We start from the raw sequence: 14,825 nt of genomic DNA, 5'->3' as shown, positions 1-14,825 counted from the left end.
CCCGCCTCGCCCCGCCTCGCCGCGTTCCGCCCGCCCGCCGCAAGGGGGCGCTCGCACGTGGAGCGCGCTTCGGGATGAGGCGGGACGGGCGAGGTGGGCGCCCCGCGACGTGACGTCTGCGTGCGGGTGGGCGGCGGGCTGGAGGGGCTGCGGAGGGGCGGAATGCAGGGCTGTGGGGATGGGAGGAGGACGGGGCCCTATTAGGGCGGCTGTGTTGGCGGCCGCCTCACAGCGTGGCCGTGCCGCTGGGTGCTGGGTGGAGGCAGCTGCTGGGCAGAGGCCAGGAGTGCCGTGGGAAGCTAGAACTGAAAACGGCTTTTGCTGCCAAAGGTTCGTTCCAGTGTGAGTGAGAGTTCACTTGTCTGAAGAGCAGGTGTGCAGGCTCTTAGCGTTATCTCGGCCCTAGTGTTATCTTCCTTGTGTCGAAGCACCCTGTTGAGGGTGGCAAAACCCAGGAAGAGACGCGAATTCTCCCAGAGGAGGTTCACAGAAGGTAGCAGCCTGATAAGCGCGCACTATTAGCTGTAGTGGTGGGCTGGATTCAATCTCAAGAGCCCATCCAGCCTTAAACCATCGTTTAAAGCGTTAAAAATCCTTCTGCTGCGATTGCAGCTCCTCTCAGACTGAGAGCTCTTTGTGTTATGTGCTGACATGGCATGCTGGCCTGCATCTCCTGCGAAGGGAGGACTGTGCCGAGCTCAGGGAAGAGAGGGGGATAATGAATAAAGTCCAGTGTTTTCCCCCTTTAACTCACTGGGTCTTTGCGGCTCCTCCCAGGCACGGAGCTGGATTGTTAGTGCCGAGCCACCATGAGGGAAGGAGCCCAGTGATTTCTTCAGGCGTGCCTGGGCAGTGGTTTGCAACTTGGCCCAAACCTCTCCCACTGCCTCACGCATCTGCTGGTTCTTCCCATCACTTGAGCACACAGCAGTGCATTGCAGCTGGGCTGGTAACTTCTATCAGGTGCTGCTTGTGACAGTACTGGCATGCTGGGCTCCCCTGAGCACCTCACGTGTGGGGATAAAGGCCTGGAGCATGCCCAGGTCTGCAACCAAGTCTGCAGCTAACAGCTTTGTGCTTGAGATCGCACTCTACTGCATCTGCAGGCTGTGGGATAGAAGGCAGAATCCAAAAATAGGGAGCTGATGTTTGTGAGAGAATTGAGGAATATAAACTCTCTGCATGTGAAATTACGGGTAGAAAAAAATGATCACTAAGCCAAGTTGGGAGGAGGCAAAAGAAAGGCAGGAATTTAACTGGAATGGGGAGGGCTTGGGTTCAGTCTTCCTAATGTAGCTAATTTGGGAGGAATTCTGGTATTTCACTGAAGGCTGCAATTTCCAGCTCCCCTCAGTACTGTGCATTACTCATCATCCCTGACTTTGAAATGGGCAGTTCTCCCTCACTGGCATTTGGCTTGGCCTGGTTGCAAGCAACTTCTCCTCCAAGCTGGGGAGGCATCTGCAGCTGCCCCAGCACACCTCTCTGGGGCTGATGCATGGCCAGGCAGGAGCAGCAGGGGAACTATGGTACCCAGTGCCATCCCCAGGGTAAAGCTCAATCAGTTCCCCATTGCAGACTGGTGGGCCTGCCTCATTAAGCGACAAGCTGTTTGCATAGGAGTTAAAAATATGTTTCAGCATTACGTCATCTGACACCCACCATTACAGTCCCGTTAAAAGCACTTTACGCAGATAAAGATTCATCACGTAGGGAATCCCACTGGCAGAAGTAACACGTGTTACACCTACAGGCTGCAGACACAGCCATGCCATTTCACTCTGTTTCCCAGCCAGAGATCACCAGTAGCCAGCACCCGGGCTGGAGGACTCTGGCACCCCTTACTGCATCTTGCTGGGTGCTGAGGGCAGCAGGTGGAGGGCAGCAGGAGAGCTGCTGCATGGTGAGCAGTGCCAGCTGAGGGATTAGCAGAGCTGAACAGAGAAGATCTGCAGTATCGCTATTTAAGCAGTAGTGGCAATTAGGGAAATCCTGGCACTTTGGCTGACAAAGGCAGGGAGATCAAGCGGTCAGCAAGCCTCAGCACTGCCCTGCAGTGATGCCTTTGCAGTTTGCTGTTGCAAGTCTCCCTCTGAAACAGTTCCTGCAGCCAGCTCTGTAAAGTAATGGCACACTTGTTTTGATAACAGTGGTTGCAGGTTGCTTTTCAGCTCAAGCCTTTGTCACGCTTCCTGCACCACTGCTTCAAAGCAAGCTGCCTCGCTGGCCATTGACGAGTGGTCATGCTGGGTTGATGGTGCTGGGCTGCCACCAGAGGTGTCAGGGTGCAGGTCCCAGTGTGGAGTGATCCCCAGCAGTTGATCTCTTCTCAAAAATGGGGAGAACAAATCCTGCTCACACTCTCCGGCCTGGCAGAGGAAGCCCACAGGGACATGGTACCGGGGATGTGATGATGCAACATGGTGTCCCCTTGGAGCTGCCATCAGAGAAGTGCCACAAGTTGAGGCCCTGCACGTGTTGCGTGGCACCTTCTGCCCATTGAAACCAGTTAGCTCATAGCTCTGAAACTGGGGGCACGCTGTCCTGCAGGTGTGTCAGTGCTGCTGTGCTCAGCTCAGCTCAATCCATGGGGTGCAAGATACATTTGTGTCTAAGCTGCACCGAGTGAGAAGAGTTATGCTTTTCATCTGGTCCTGACCTCACAGGGATTGCTGGTTTCACCAGCTTTGCAGGAACTCGATTGTCAGCCTCAAAATAAATTGTATTTTCTTGCACTAACCTTTCTGTGACATTGGTGGCGGTTCAGGCATTCAAACCTCTGCACAGCACACACCCAAATGCCTGCCTTAAATCCCAGAGTTTTACACACCCATATCAAAGTTGCCTTAATTTTACCTGTCGGTGTTTTTGGGGGGATTGAGTCTTACATCCAAGCTTTCTCTTTTGTGAACAGATGAGCTGGAGCTCCATTAAAATAGAAGCTGGGTTCTTTCACAGTTTCAAGACTTCAGCAGTCAAGGGGTTTAATAAAAGCGAGTGAGGCTTCCAACCAAATCCTCAGGGTTGGCAACCTTGTGCCTGCACCACAAATAGCTTGTGCTGTGGCTCATCTGTTGCTGTTAAAACTCACATGACTTGGCTTTTGCACTGATTATCTTACCTGCTAGCTGGTCTTAAAAAAAGAGAGAAGGCATTCCTGCCTCGAGCGGGCTGGCTGGTGGGGAGGGAGCCCCGCTCCCCGCAGGAATGCACCACGAGCTGTTTGTGTGCTGCAGTTAATCGTGGGGGGAATTTTGGCTGCCTGGTTCCTGGGCAGCAGCACCCGCTCCAGTAGCCTGGGAATATTTATAAGCCCCTGCTGGGGCTGCGTGGCTCCGCTTGTGCTGCTTTTACCAAGGCTGATGACTGCAAGGTGGCTGCTGAACTTGAAGCCTTCCCAGCTCTGGGCATGTGATGGAGTGAGAATTCACCCAGTTGTGGTTACCTTGAGCTGCTGGGGCTGTACTTGCTGGAGGAGGCATCCAGTGCAGATGGCCCCTTCCCAAACAGGCCCGAATGCAGAAGGACATGGAGACAGGACAATAGCAGTGTTTGTCACTCAGCTCTGGGAGAGGTCTCAGGGAACCCTGGGTTCCCTATGCTCCCACTGGCTCTGGCACATATTGGCAGGGATGTGCAGAGGTCTCAGGGTCACTGAGGAGCACATTATTTCTGCTTTTCTATGCAAATCCTGTGTCTGCTTCCATTTTTGGATGCCTGGGTGACAGGCAGCAAGGAAGGCACGCTCAGCTCCAGACTGTGTTAAGGTGCCCTGCTTCCAGTGAGCACAGCCAGGGTACATGGTGTGCTGGGGCAGCAGGCAGTCCCTGGGGCACGCTGAAGGGCTGGGGAGTCTAGTGGGAAGCAGCGCTGGCAGCAGCACAACATGGGGAAGGAAGAAAAAAAAAGAAATGATACAGGAAATGAGTTTATCATCTCTGAGCAGAGCGCCGGGGCTCAACCACTGGGGGTTTTACAAACCATGATTCAAAATCACATTGGGCTTCTCCCTGCAACCATCACAGCAGAGAAACTCCTGTAGTACGGGTCTTAGTGCCTGCCTGCTTGCCTATGGCTCTTCTGGGAGCTCAGGAGAGCCCCACCAATTTCTGCTTCCTTTCCTGCAGTGAGCTTGAATGTTCAGGCATAGCTGCAGTCAGCTGGGAGCAGCTGCTGAGGGGCTCAGTGCTGTGGGCACAACAAACAGTGGTACCCCATGTCCCAAGGGGGACCCAGCCAGTGCCCAAGCTGGGGGCCAGGCAGGTGAGGGGAGGTGGTAGGGTTGAACGCAAAGCTGGGGAGATGATGTCTATAGAGGCTGTTGGGGAAATGTGAGCAGAGCAGTTGAGGAGGGAAGGTCAGAGCCTGCCTCTCTCACATGTTGGCTACAGGGCCTTGGGAGCTGCTGGACCCCAGGAGGGCTCAGCTCTGGGAGTGAATAAGGCTGTTGGTAGCTGCCCTGTGCTTGCTGCCTTGCAATGCAGCCCAGCTGCATCACCTCTCCAGACAGAGGGGGTGGGGCATTTTGGGGTGCCCTAGGACATCTATGGTGTGCTGAGACAAGTCACAGTACCTGAAGGGGCCTACAGGAAATCTGTGGAGGGCTTTTTTATAAGGGCATATAGCAACAGGATAAGGGGAAAGGGCTTTAAACTGGAAGAGGTAGACTTAGAGCAGATATTAGGAAGACATTCTGTACTGTGCGGGTGGTCAGACACTGGCACAGGTTGCCCACAGAGGTTGTGGATGCCTTCTCCCTGGAAGCATTCAAGACCAGGCCGGATGGGGCTGTGAGCAACTTGGTCTAGTGGGAGGCATCTCTGCCTATAGCAGGGGGTTGGAACTACTTGATCTTAAAGGTCCCTTCCAATCCAAACCATTCCATGATTCTGTGATTCGGGGAGGATTGCTCCCTACAGTCAGCTGCCCTTGGCTGGCTTCCAAACCTAGTTGTGGTAGCAGTGCCCTGCTATCTGAAGAGCTTTCATTTTCAGGCAGCAGAAAAGATACATCCTCCTTTTCTAAAGGTCACTTCAGCAGCAAAGCAAGCAGCAAGGAGCAGGAGGCACCCTCCCAGACTCACCAGCCAGCCCATCCTAAGAAGCAAAGCCCCAGAGCCTCTGAGGGAGATAGCACAAGGACTGGGTGCTGTAAGGACTGAACCCCATGCCCTACCATCCTGGCCTTCACTGTGCACGCTGTTACTTCGTGACTGGTGTCCTCAGGCAGATGTGTGGATCCCTGACTCAGCGATGCTGGCACAACACTTGTTGGCACTGGGACATTCATTCACAGCAAAGCAGCTGCCAGAAACCACCTGGGGTCAAAGACCACCTGACACCACAAAAAAAGATGCAGGATGTGCTTCCCCCTCCCACCCCACCCCAAAAATAAATAAATGGAGGGATTGCAAGTGTGAGGAGCTGGTTCAAAGTGGGGGGAAGCAGCTGATGCCCAAATAAACATAGAAACCAAAACCGTGCAGCACCCAAACCACTGCTCTCTCTAGGGGAGAGGTGATGATGCAGAGCATCGCTGTGGTCTATGCCAGATGGCACCTGGTTTACATGTGACAGCAGCATGTAAGGAGACAGAGAATAGGATTTACCACCCACCAGCACAGCCTCCCAATGGGTCAGGGTGGGCACAGTCCCACACAATCCTTTCTACATTCCCCACCCCTTCCAGCACTTATGGACACAGGGACACCCAGAGGCACCCAGACCTGAGCAATGGCAGCAGCAAGTGCAGCCAACAAAGAAGAAACAAGCCAGCTAACCCTTGGGCCCAGCTAAGCTGCAGGGCTTCAGGGAGGCTGGGGCAGTACAACAAGATGGGGAGCCCTCAGTTACAGTCTCTGCACCGTGCCAGCACTGCCATCTGCAGGCAACAGCTCTGGGCCTGCACTGGCACTGACCGCTCAGGCTGCACGTGTTGCTCTGCACACAGTTAACTGTGGGGTCTTTACCCTCCTGCGCCTCTAGAAGCAAAGAAAGCATCCTCTAGAACGACAGAGACATTGGTCACGCTGCCAACGGGGTTTTTCAGAAGCATTTATTTCACTGCTGACACCTGGGCTGCAGCAGGCAACTGCTTGCTGAGCAGTGTCTCCCCCTCAAGTCACAACAATCCAGTTACAGCCACTGTCAGCTCACCTTCCAGTACCCACATCACACACAGATCTACATCACTGGGACAGTCACCCGTTAGTGACAGCACTTGCAAAGATTAAAAATGGTAATAATAAAACAGTCAACAAAGTAACACTTGGAGACATCATGCAGAAATCAGAAAATTCTAGAGTACAAGACAGATGGGATTTGCTTGGTCGACTGACAGTGCTACTGCTTCCCTGCCAGTCCCACATGGCACCAGGCTGGGCAGGACAACAGCTCCTCGAATCCCTACCCAGTGGCAGAAAACATTCCCATGTCCCAGTTTAGATTTCCAGAACTACACAAGAACACGTGCTTTTAAAAGTTACTGGGGAGACCTGAAGCTTCCTTCTGTGACACTACCTGCTTCCTACCAAGTTACAGAAACAGACACTTCAGTGCAGAGAAGAGTGGGCAGGCCTGAGCTTTAGGGTTTTGTGGTTTGAGGTTGTTCTTTTTTTTTTTTTTTTTTTTTTTTTTTAAAGTTAAAAAAAAGCTGATGGGTAAAATAGTGCTCCTAGCACAGATGGAATAAAAGTCAAATCACATTATGCTGAGACTATATAGATTGGCCCGTGAGAAAGCAGCAGCTATATAGTATTGCCCACAGTGAGTTTTTCTTCACCTACAATTTCAGCTTCCCATATGAGGTAGGGAGAGGGTGACTGCAGGAAAAAAAAAAAAAAAGGTGGCATTTCCAAAGGATTCCACTGTTTTTAAGTTATCCTCTTGAATCCTTCATGTAAAGGTGAAGTGTTTTTTTAAGGAAACACTCCCTTTTCTTCATAAGAACATTCAGAGTTTTGCTTTTATTTTTTGGTTGTTTTCATTGAGAGGGAGAAAGAAAACAAGCATCCCAGAGATGAAATGCTAGCAGTTGATACATTTTGGAAAGAAAGTACAGTAGAAGGAAATAATGTAGTTTATCTGCAGAGAGAAGGGAAAATAGACATAATGCTGACATAGTTTGCACTGCGCCCGCACCAACAGCACTTGAGTTATACACCCTGTTTTTAATCACATGGAAACATACTGTCACACACAGCTGCCAGGAGAGGAAAAGTAGACACATACAAACCTGTCGTTTAGTTTTGTAGGGATCAATAATACAGAAGCCTTTCACTGCCTCTCCTAGCACTAGACAGAATGTATTTAAGGCATAATTTACCATCTTTTTGTTTCTAAAGCGATTGAAAGTGTAATAAGCCAAGATGTCAGACACAGAAAACTCAACAACAGCTAGTCCAGAGGTGAAAGCTACCACAATATGTACAGAGCAGTATTTTGCCTTCAAACAGGGGAGTCTGATCTTTAAAAAAGAAAATATTAACAAAAAAACCGCCGATCCAGATCCTAAAAAAAAAAAAAAAAAAAAAAAAAAAGCAAACATTGCCAACACAAGGAATGTTCATTAGAGTCCAGTTCCCACTAGAGCTACTCAAGAGGAGGACGTAAAAGGTGATGATGCTAAACTGCACTGATTAGCTGTTCCCAAAGCTCCCTGCTCGGAGAGGTGCAGAGCCGCAGGTCAGCCTCAACAGTATCCTAGTGCAAACTGCCTCAGGGGAAAAGCCTGTAGTCACCAAGCCTTTACACTTACAGTTAGGATTCACTAAGAGGTGTAGCACTCAGGTGTCGCCTAACATTTTCAGGACACTTCTATAAAGGTGATGGTCCTGCGTGGATTCTAATGCACATCCCCAGTGAACAGTGTCCTGCACACACACACACATCTGCCAGGCTACCAGCTTTCCCTCTTCAGCGTAACCAGGTCACAGCCACCAGAATCTCACATAGACGATCAACATGATGAAAAACACAGCTACGGCCGCAAGTTTGGCGTAAGTGGAACGCATGTTCAGGTACTTTGCATCCTGACGGTACTTCTTGGACAAACTGGACAAGTTGTTGGCCTTGGAATCCAGAGCTGTTGGAGGGAAAGGGCAGAGAAGTTAATCAAGAAGTCATCAACCCAACCAGGTGTCACCCTGATGTTACATTAACTGAAGGAGTTTCTCTGGAGCAGCTGGAAGAGCAGCAGTATTGCATGACAGCACGCCTTGTGTCTGCCTGGTGATCTAGTGCTTGTTCTACTAGGGCCACCCAGCATGGTGAGACACTCAGAAGTAGCACCAGTATCCATCAGGTGCTTCAGGATGCAACTGACAGAAATGATGCACCTGCTGAGTCCATTGCTTTTCTAAGGAGACCTCGGGATTAGGAAGACTTTCCATCTGATGTGCTCTACCCACGTTACTGACTGAGGGTAAGCATACGCCAAACAGCAGCCACCATGCGTACCTGAAAGTGCCTCTCCTCGCTGCAAGACCTCCTCAATGTTGGCCACCATAATCCTCTGCACATCCTGCAGCTCTGTGTTGATGGAACCCAGGTTTCTCCTCGCCCGGCTGTCGATGTAGAGCTTCTTGGTTTTCTGGATGTAGGTGTCTGGAACAAGAGAGAACTGTCAAGAGGGATACTTACCTCCCTGTGGTGCTTGCTTTGCCAAGCAAAAGGAACTGATCTGTCTCTGCTTCAGCCTATGCTTTCTTCAGCTGAAGCACCCACCACTGCTGGAAGACTTTCCAGTCAACAGTCTGATAGACATCAGCAGTTCTCTGATGTTTCTGGTTAGTTGTGTTCACTGAAACATATACTCAAATAGAGACACAAGAGGGCATAAGATCCGAAACTTTCTGCTTCAAGTTAATATATCTTTCACTGCAAATGAAAACTATTACACAAAAAAAAGTACAACACAAAGTGACCCTTGCTTCTGCCCTCCCACCTCAAAAGCTAATTATTCGATTTGAAAATAAGAAAATGTTAAGAACCAGTTCCAAGCATTAATGTGGCTGCAGGGAGAGGCTGCAGACATGGGTTAGAAGCTTTAGGCTTCTCACTCTGCCGCTCCAGGCCAGCACAGAAGGGCCTTAACCTAAAAGCAAGGCACGAAGGCTGAGAGACTTTGCTGCTGGATATGCACTGCTCCAGGAGAATAATATTCTTCCAGGCTCTACCCACACTGCCCCAGTTCTGTGCCTACATAACGGGCACACCAGTGGAGAGCAGACCACCAGAAAGAGAACAAAAAGACCTCAAGTCAGAGTTGTTCTTCCCTCCCCAGCACACTGCTGGACACTAATGTTCTCACAATTTACATCCCACTCACTCTCATTCAGGCTGCTGTATCAAAAATGTCTTACTACACTTTATTAGTTCCACACCACCTCCTTCAGATGCAGTGGAGAAAACACTCACTGAACACAGAGCAGCCTGGCTGCCAAAGGAGTGGGAGAAGTGCTAAGACAGCCAGCAGACTGCAAGCAAACATTCCCTGGAAACAAGCCCAAAGACTGAAAGCAAGAAATCTGAGCTAAAGGATATTTATGATTTTCTTACCACGTCTCTAGTCATAAATACTCCATGCTAAAAGCACCCATTTTAACAGCACCAAAAAGAAACTGAACTGTCAGTTCCATAGGCCGAGCTGGGGAGCATTTTGTGGCCGCAGCCCCTGCAATAAGCTTGCTAACTAGCCTTGCAGAGAGGGACCTCACCAAATTCAATGAAGGAATAGGGCCTGGAGACCGTTGGCACCTTCTTGCCATGCTGCTCATCAAATTCTGATTGCAGGTCTTCCAGATATGCAAAGGCCAGTTTCTTTGGGAACGCAGCTTCGCACAGGACCAGGTAACACACCCCTTTCTCAATGATGTAGCTAGAAGAACATAAAATAGAGAATCAATCAAGCACTTTTGTACCCATCCTATTAGACACTATCCATCATACCTTTCTACCCCCAAGTAAACAGCTTTCTGAAGCTGAGAACCTAGCTGGCTTTGTAGAACCCCACTGTCACTGACTGTAATTCTTCTGAAGTTGAACTTGGGAGCAACGATTCATTTTAGCCTGGCTAAAATGCTACCCAAATAAAGAGAACAGGACAAACGTACTTCCAGTTTGCTATGTCAGGCCTGGCTATAAACTTTCTGCAAAGTAGTGGCTATTTTTTATTCACCTAAAATAAATTTTCTTGCAGTCTTAGACCCTGTACCAGCTTGAATGACCTCTGAACTTTCACTTCACTGGGACCACATTTGGGCTGTGAGTATCACCAGCTTAACAAAAATGCCAGCAACAAATGCTATAATTTTGGGAGTGAAATGAGAGGACAGCTTGCCTTCTTCCCTTCTATCACGCATGCCTTCTGCAGCCTGAAGAAGAGAAGCACTAGAAAGTTTGCCAGCAGAAAGAAGGGAAGATGGAAAGCACAGTGTAAGGATCACACAGCACAGCCACAAACCTGAGGCCCACAGATAGAAGGCACCCACAGGAATTTGGTCTCAATGTGCTAAAGCTCTGATGAAGCACCCAGTGACTGCTGGCTCCCATGTCCTATTTTGGAAGGCTGAGTGCTGCCTTCCTCCCCAACACTCCCCTATTGCTGGGGCAATGCTTTCTACAAGCTGACCTCAGCATACAGCCGAATAAAAATACTGGTATTAGATGGGCTCTGGTGATGTTAGGAGCCCCCAAACTGGTGCTGAAACAAGAGCTACTGTTGCTCTTCAACCCTGTTTTGTGCAGCTGAACACACAGAGATGTTCTCTTCTTACCACCTCACTCCCTATTGCAGCTAATTCTCATTGTTCACAAAGGTTTAGTGCTGAGCTTGTTTCATTGCGGATAGCAGTGTCTCTGTGAGCAGAAATAGGGAAGAAACTTCCATTACAACTCAGCTAAAAAGCCTACTGCAATAAAGGATAAGAAAGAATGAGACTTAAGATTATTTATTTTACTTGTTTCACTACAGCTATCTGCTGTTGCATGTTCCCTATGTTCTCCTCCTCATTCAGCCACTACAAAAATAAAGGCAACAGTAATTCTACCAAAACCAAGCTAGTGGAGATGGCAGATAGCTCTGGATATACTTTCAAATATTTCTATTACTCAGGATGGAATTCCAGTTTTACATTTATGTTACCTTCCCTTGACTTTGTGTCTAATAATGCCATTATGTAGCAGTCTAATTAACCTAGAGATTAACAGTGTATTAGAGAACTGATCTAGTCGTAGGGGCACTGTAGTTAATAAGCTTTAAAATTTCACTAGCTGCATCCAGCTATTATATATAGTACAATACATACAATACAACTTCCTCCCACAACCTGTGTTTTTTCCAGATACTCAAAAAGGTCTTGACCCTCTGATTTAACCATCTCAACTCACTTCTGAGTGTCCTTTTCTGCTGCCTCAGTGATCTGTGTGCAAAACCTGCCAGACTGCAAGGAACAGCTGTTCCACTCCAAGCAGAAGCAAGAAATTTCAGCCACTACAGTCCACTTCTTTTTTTTTTTTTAAATACCTTTGTGTGTCCCTCAGCTCGGACTGCACTAGTCTGTAGGACTACTCCTATCGTATGCCTTGCCTCTGTTCCTTCCTCACCCTCAGAGACCTTCTTGGCAGCTCAGGATTGTTCTAAGTTATCACTCAGAGCTTGATTTAGCCACTGCCATGACCAGAAGCTTTTTTGAAGGTACTTGAAAAGCAGCAAGGTTCTTGTCAGACAAGAAGAGTATTGCCTGAGAGCTCTCAAAGATGAGAGCAAATGAAGGAACATACCCAGCCAGTAAAGCCATGGTCTCTTCTGGCCAGCTGGTCCTGTCTGGAACCCTTCAGCTTTATTTCCCACCTGCTTTTCCCAATATGATATCAAATATGAAGTCAGTATAATCTGTCAGTACTACAGCAAACAACCACACCTCCTTCTGTCCTGGATTCACACCATTCTGCAGCCTCGGTTCTAGGCACAGCTGGATGCCTCTTTCACACTGGTGCACGCCTCTGAGCTCTTGCACAGCACCTGATCACACTGCATGCCCAGCAGTGCACACATTGCAGTTTACCACTTCTAACTCTAGATTGCTGCATGCTGAGGGCAGCTAGCAGGCTTCTGTATTTATTTGGGATAAGTTTGAGAGAGAAAAGCTTTATCCTTCTAATTGGTATCAGCAGTAAAGGCCAAGGGTTGTTTTCAGCATGACAGGTAAGAGCCACTTAAACCACTGACGAGCCAAAGGTCAACTCACAACTGACAGCAGAGCAAAGTATGGAGGTGCTTCTGTGCTTGCACAGCCATTACTGCAGGTGCTGTACCTGGAATGGTGACACAGCTTTTGGAGCTGCTCTGAAGATTACATTTGATGACAATCACTCCAGCAGTGTTAGTCTGAGCTTCGGATTTCATCAAGGCAAGACTCTTCTTTGAACTGATCAAGCTAAAAATGTTCACAGTCTTTTTAGCAAGTTCAGCCAGGATCTCCCTCACACCACAAAAAGCTCAGTCCTGGCTTATGCTGCCCTCAGCAGTCAGAGCACTGATTTGGCAGAAAACAAGATGGACTGTGTTAACTAACAGCATTGTTTAAAATAGTACCGATGACCATCTCTGATTCCCCTATTTCCTCCCTACCTATACTGTTATTAGAGGAGAATTTTGGATCTGGAAGCATTCTTCATTTCATGAAGGTCCTGCTTTGATATCCTATGATAAAAGCAGCAACACAAGAGTGCTTTGCAGTAGCAGCTGTCAGCAGCCTGTGGAACTTGCCCAGAGACTGAATACAGAAAGATAGATACTTCCATCCCTGCTTATTAGCCAGCCACATAATCTGGGTGTTTCTTTGAGACATCCATCAAAACATGAGCTTGCCTAAATCCTCCTGGGCTTCGGTTCCCTGGGCACTGCAATTGAAGCAGTCTTCCCAGACATTGCTGTGCTTGCATCATGGAAGCAATGTGACAAGGGAGTTTACCAGGATTTCTAAAGACTCTTCCCCAAGGCTTCACAGTCACAGATACACCTATTCAGTGCCACTGGAACATCTAGAAACAAAGTCTTTGAACTCTAGAAAATTTTAACTTCTATAAAGAAGATTTAGAACAGTACTCTCCTGTTAGCTCAGGAACACTGCCTAAGCTCTAGAAGAGATAAGAGCCAGACTGCCTGAATCACTGACACTGTAACTCCATAACAAAGGCAACCAGAAATCAGGGGGCAAAAAAACCTTGCTGCTGGCAGCACAGCAAAGCTTTGCACATCACTGTTCTGTCAATACCAAACGGCACTCAGTCTCACAGAGATTTGCTTCTCTAACATAAATATTTCTGCTGGTAACATAATTCTGATTCTTGACAAGAACTTAACTTTCATTAAAAACTTAAGTTAACTTTATTTTAGCAATTATTCTGCTAGGTTGTTACATAACAAAAAAGCATTTCCTCTTCTCCTGCCTTTTGTAAGCTATAAATTCTTCCACCTGTTACTTTCTTTCTAGGCCCCCCTGCTGCTGGTTAGGTGGTAATGGTGCCAGACCCACATTCTCTGTAGGCTTTCATTATCCAAATGCACTTAATAGCAGGCAGAAAAGTCAAGAGAGATCATAAGCTAAGTTTGCAAATGCTTCAATAGATTAATTAAATGCAGCAACATATTTATTGATAAGATCAAAGATGTGAAAAAATGCTTGTTAGCTATTAGAAAAACTAAATATATCACAGACTATATGCTTGAGCATATGGATGAATAAAAGGTACACTCTCACAGGACATAGGGAAAGGAGAACCTCGCTCAGAAGAAGTTCACAATGGAACTGCTAACCTGCTTTTACCAACGACATCTGTTTTTGGAAATGATAAAGGGTATAAAGAACCCAGAGGAGACAAAAAGGGATATTAAAGTGTACAATCTACACTGTCTTGAGTAAAGGCACAGCTAAGCAGCCAGCTGAAATGCCAGAAGGCAGTACCATGATGTAATACCTCACACGTTCTCCCTTAGCACATCTATTACCCCACCAGCAGTTGGCAGCTGCACAATTCACCCTCCCTAGGAGGACTCAGTTTCCCAAGAGGACCCAGAAGCAACTTCCTTTGACCGCAGAGACAGCAAATGCTAACCGTGCCACCGTACCCGGGGCCACTTACTGGAAAGCCATGGCTCCTGCCTCCAGAGTGCACCTCGTAGGGGACTGCTCGTTCAGCTTACGGAACAGCTGCTTTGCCTGGCTCTGGTACTGCTGCAGGTCGCGGCCGGACTGCGGGGAGAGGACAGGCCGTTGGCAGCTGCCGTTACCCGGAAAACACCCCCCACCCGCGTCCCAACGGCTCGATGAAGTGCTGGTCGTGGGGGTCGGCGGGGCTCGGCCGGAGCCTAAGGAGAGCGAGATCGATTGGACCGGGCCGGGCCTAGCTGGCCCAGGCCGAGCCTGGCTAGGCTGAGACCCCGACATACCTGCTCATCTTCCTGCATGGAGGCGGCGAGCGGCAGCCCGTCCGCCACGCGGGCGATCATAGTAAGCAGCACCATCCTCGCCTCTGCTCACTGCCCTACCGCCACCTCCTCCTCCCCCCTCAGCCACCACTGAGCTGGCCGGAAACTGCCACTACAACATCCGGTCCGCCACCAACAGCCGCCCGGCAACTTCCGGCCGCGCCACAGGAAACCACCCGGCGGCAGCGCGGCCCTCATCTGAGCGAGCTGTGGGCGGTGCCTGCACAAAGCCCGCCCCCACGAACACGCCCGTCCTATTTAGCCACGCCCAGACTCCTTACCACTCCCTTCCTAGGCCTGCCCACTTTCACGTGACCACACCCCCCGCCGGGGCG

At 49.1% G+C, this 14,825-nt stretch overlaps 1 protein-coding gene and 1 long non-coding RNA gene across 2 annotated transcripts; one reads left to right on the top strand and one right to left on the bottom strand.

The window, feature by feature from the left end:
* Positions 1 to 44: 44 nt before the first annotated feature.
* Positions 45 to 10,665, top strand: LOC128072652 (uncharacterized). Its single transcript, XR_008202380.1, has 3 exons — positions 45 to 93; positions 10,198 to 10,262; positions 10,372 to 10,665. It is a non-coding gene; the product is annotated as an uncharacterized LOC128072652 (long non-coding RNA).
* SEC22B (SEC22 homolog B, vesicle trafficking protein) lies at positions 6,037 to 14,651 on the bottom strand. The gene is made up of 5 exons (XM_052666676.1): positions 14,452 to 14,651; positions 14,145 to 14,254; positions 9,716 to 9,876; positions 8,457 to 8,603; positions 6,037 to 8,082 (listed from the first exon to the last, which is right to left on the bottom strand). The coding sequence occupies exons 1-5, from the start codon at positions 14,524 to 14,526 to the stop codon at positions 7,928 to 7,930; spliced, it is 648 nt and encodes a 215-aa protein (XP_052522636.1). The 5' UTR covers positions 14,527 to 14,651; the 3' UTR covers positions 6,037 to 7,927.
* Between the last annotated feature and the right edge of the window lie 174 nt (positions 14,652 to 14,825).

This window comes from Tympanuchus pallidicinctus, unplaced genomic scaffold (genome assembly GCF_026119805.1).
Source record: "Tympanuchus pallidicinctus isolate F22 unplaced genomic scaffold, pur_lepc_1.0 scaffold7, whole genome shotgun sequence".
Lineage (NCBI taxonomy): Eukaryota > Metazoa > Chordata > Aves > Galliformes > Phasianidae > Tympanuchus > Tympanuchus pallidicinctus.
The sequence above is the reverse complement of the archived record's forward strand: the minus strand, read 5'-3'. Positions and strand labels throughout refer to the sequence as shown.

Coding starts and splice junctions, on each gene's coding strand:
- SEC22B (XM_052666676.1), bottom strand. CDS start 14,526: ATGGTGCTGCTTACTATGATCGCCCGCGTGGCGGACGGGCTGCCGCTC. Junction 14,255..14,451: donor CCATGCAGGAAGATGAGCAG/GTATGTCGGGGT, acceptor CTCTCCCCGCAG/TCCGGCCGCGACCTGCAGCA. Junction 8,604..9,715: donor CTATTCCTTCATTGAATTTG/GTGAGGTCCCTC, acceptor CTCTTGTTCCAG/ACACCTACATCCAGAAAACC.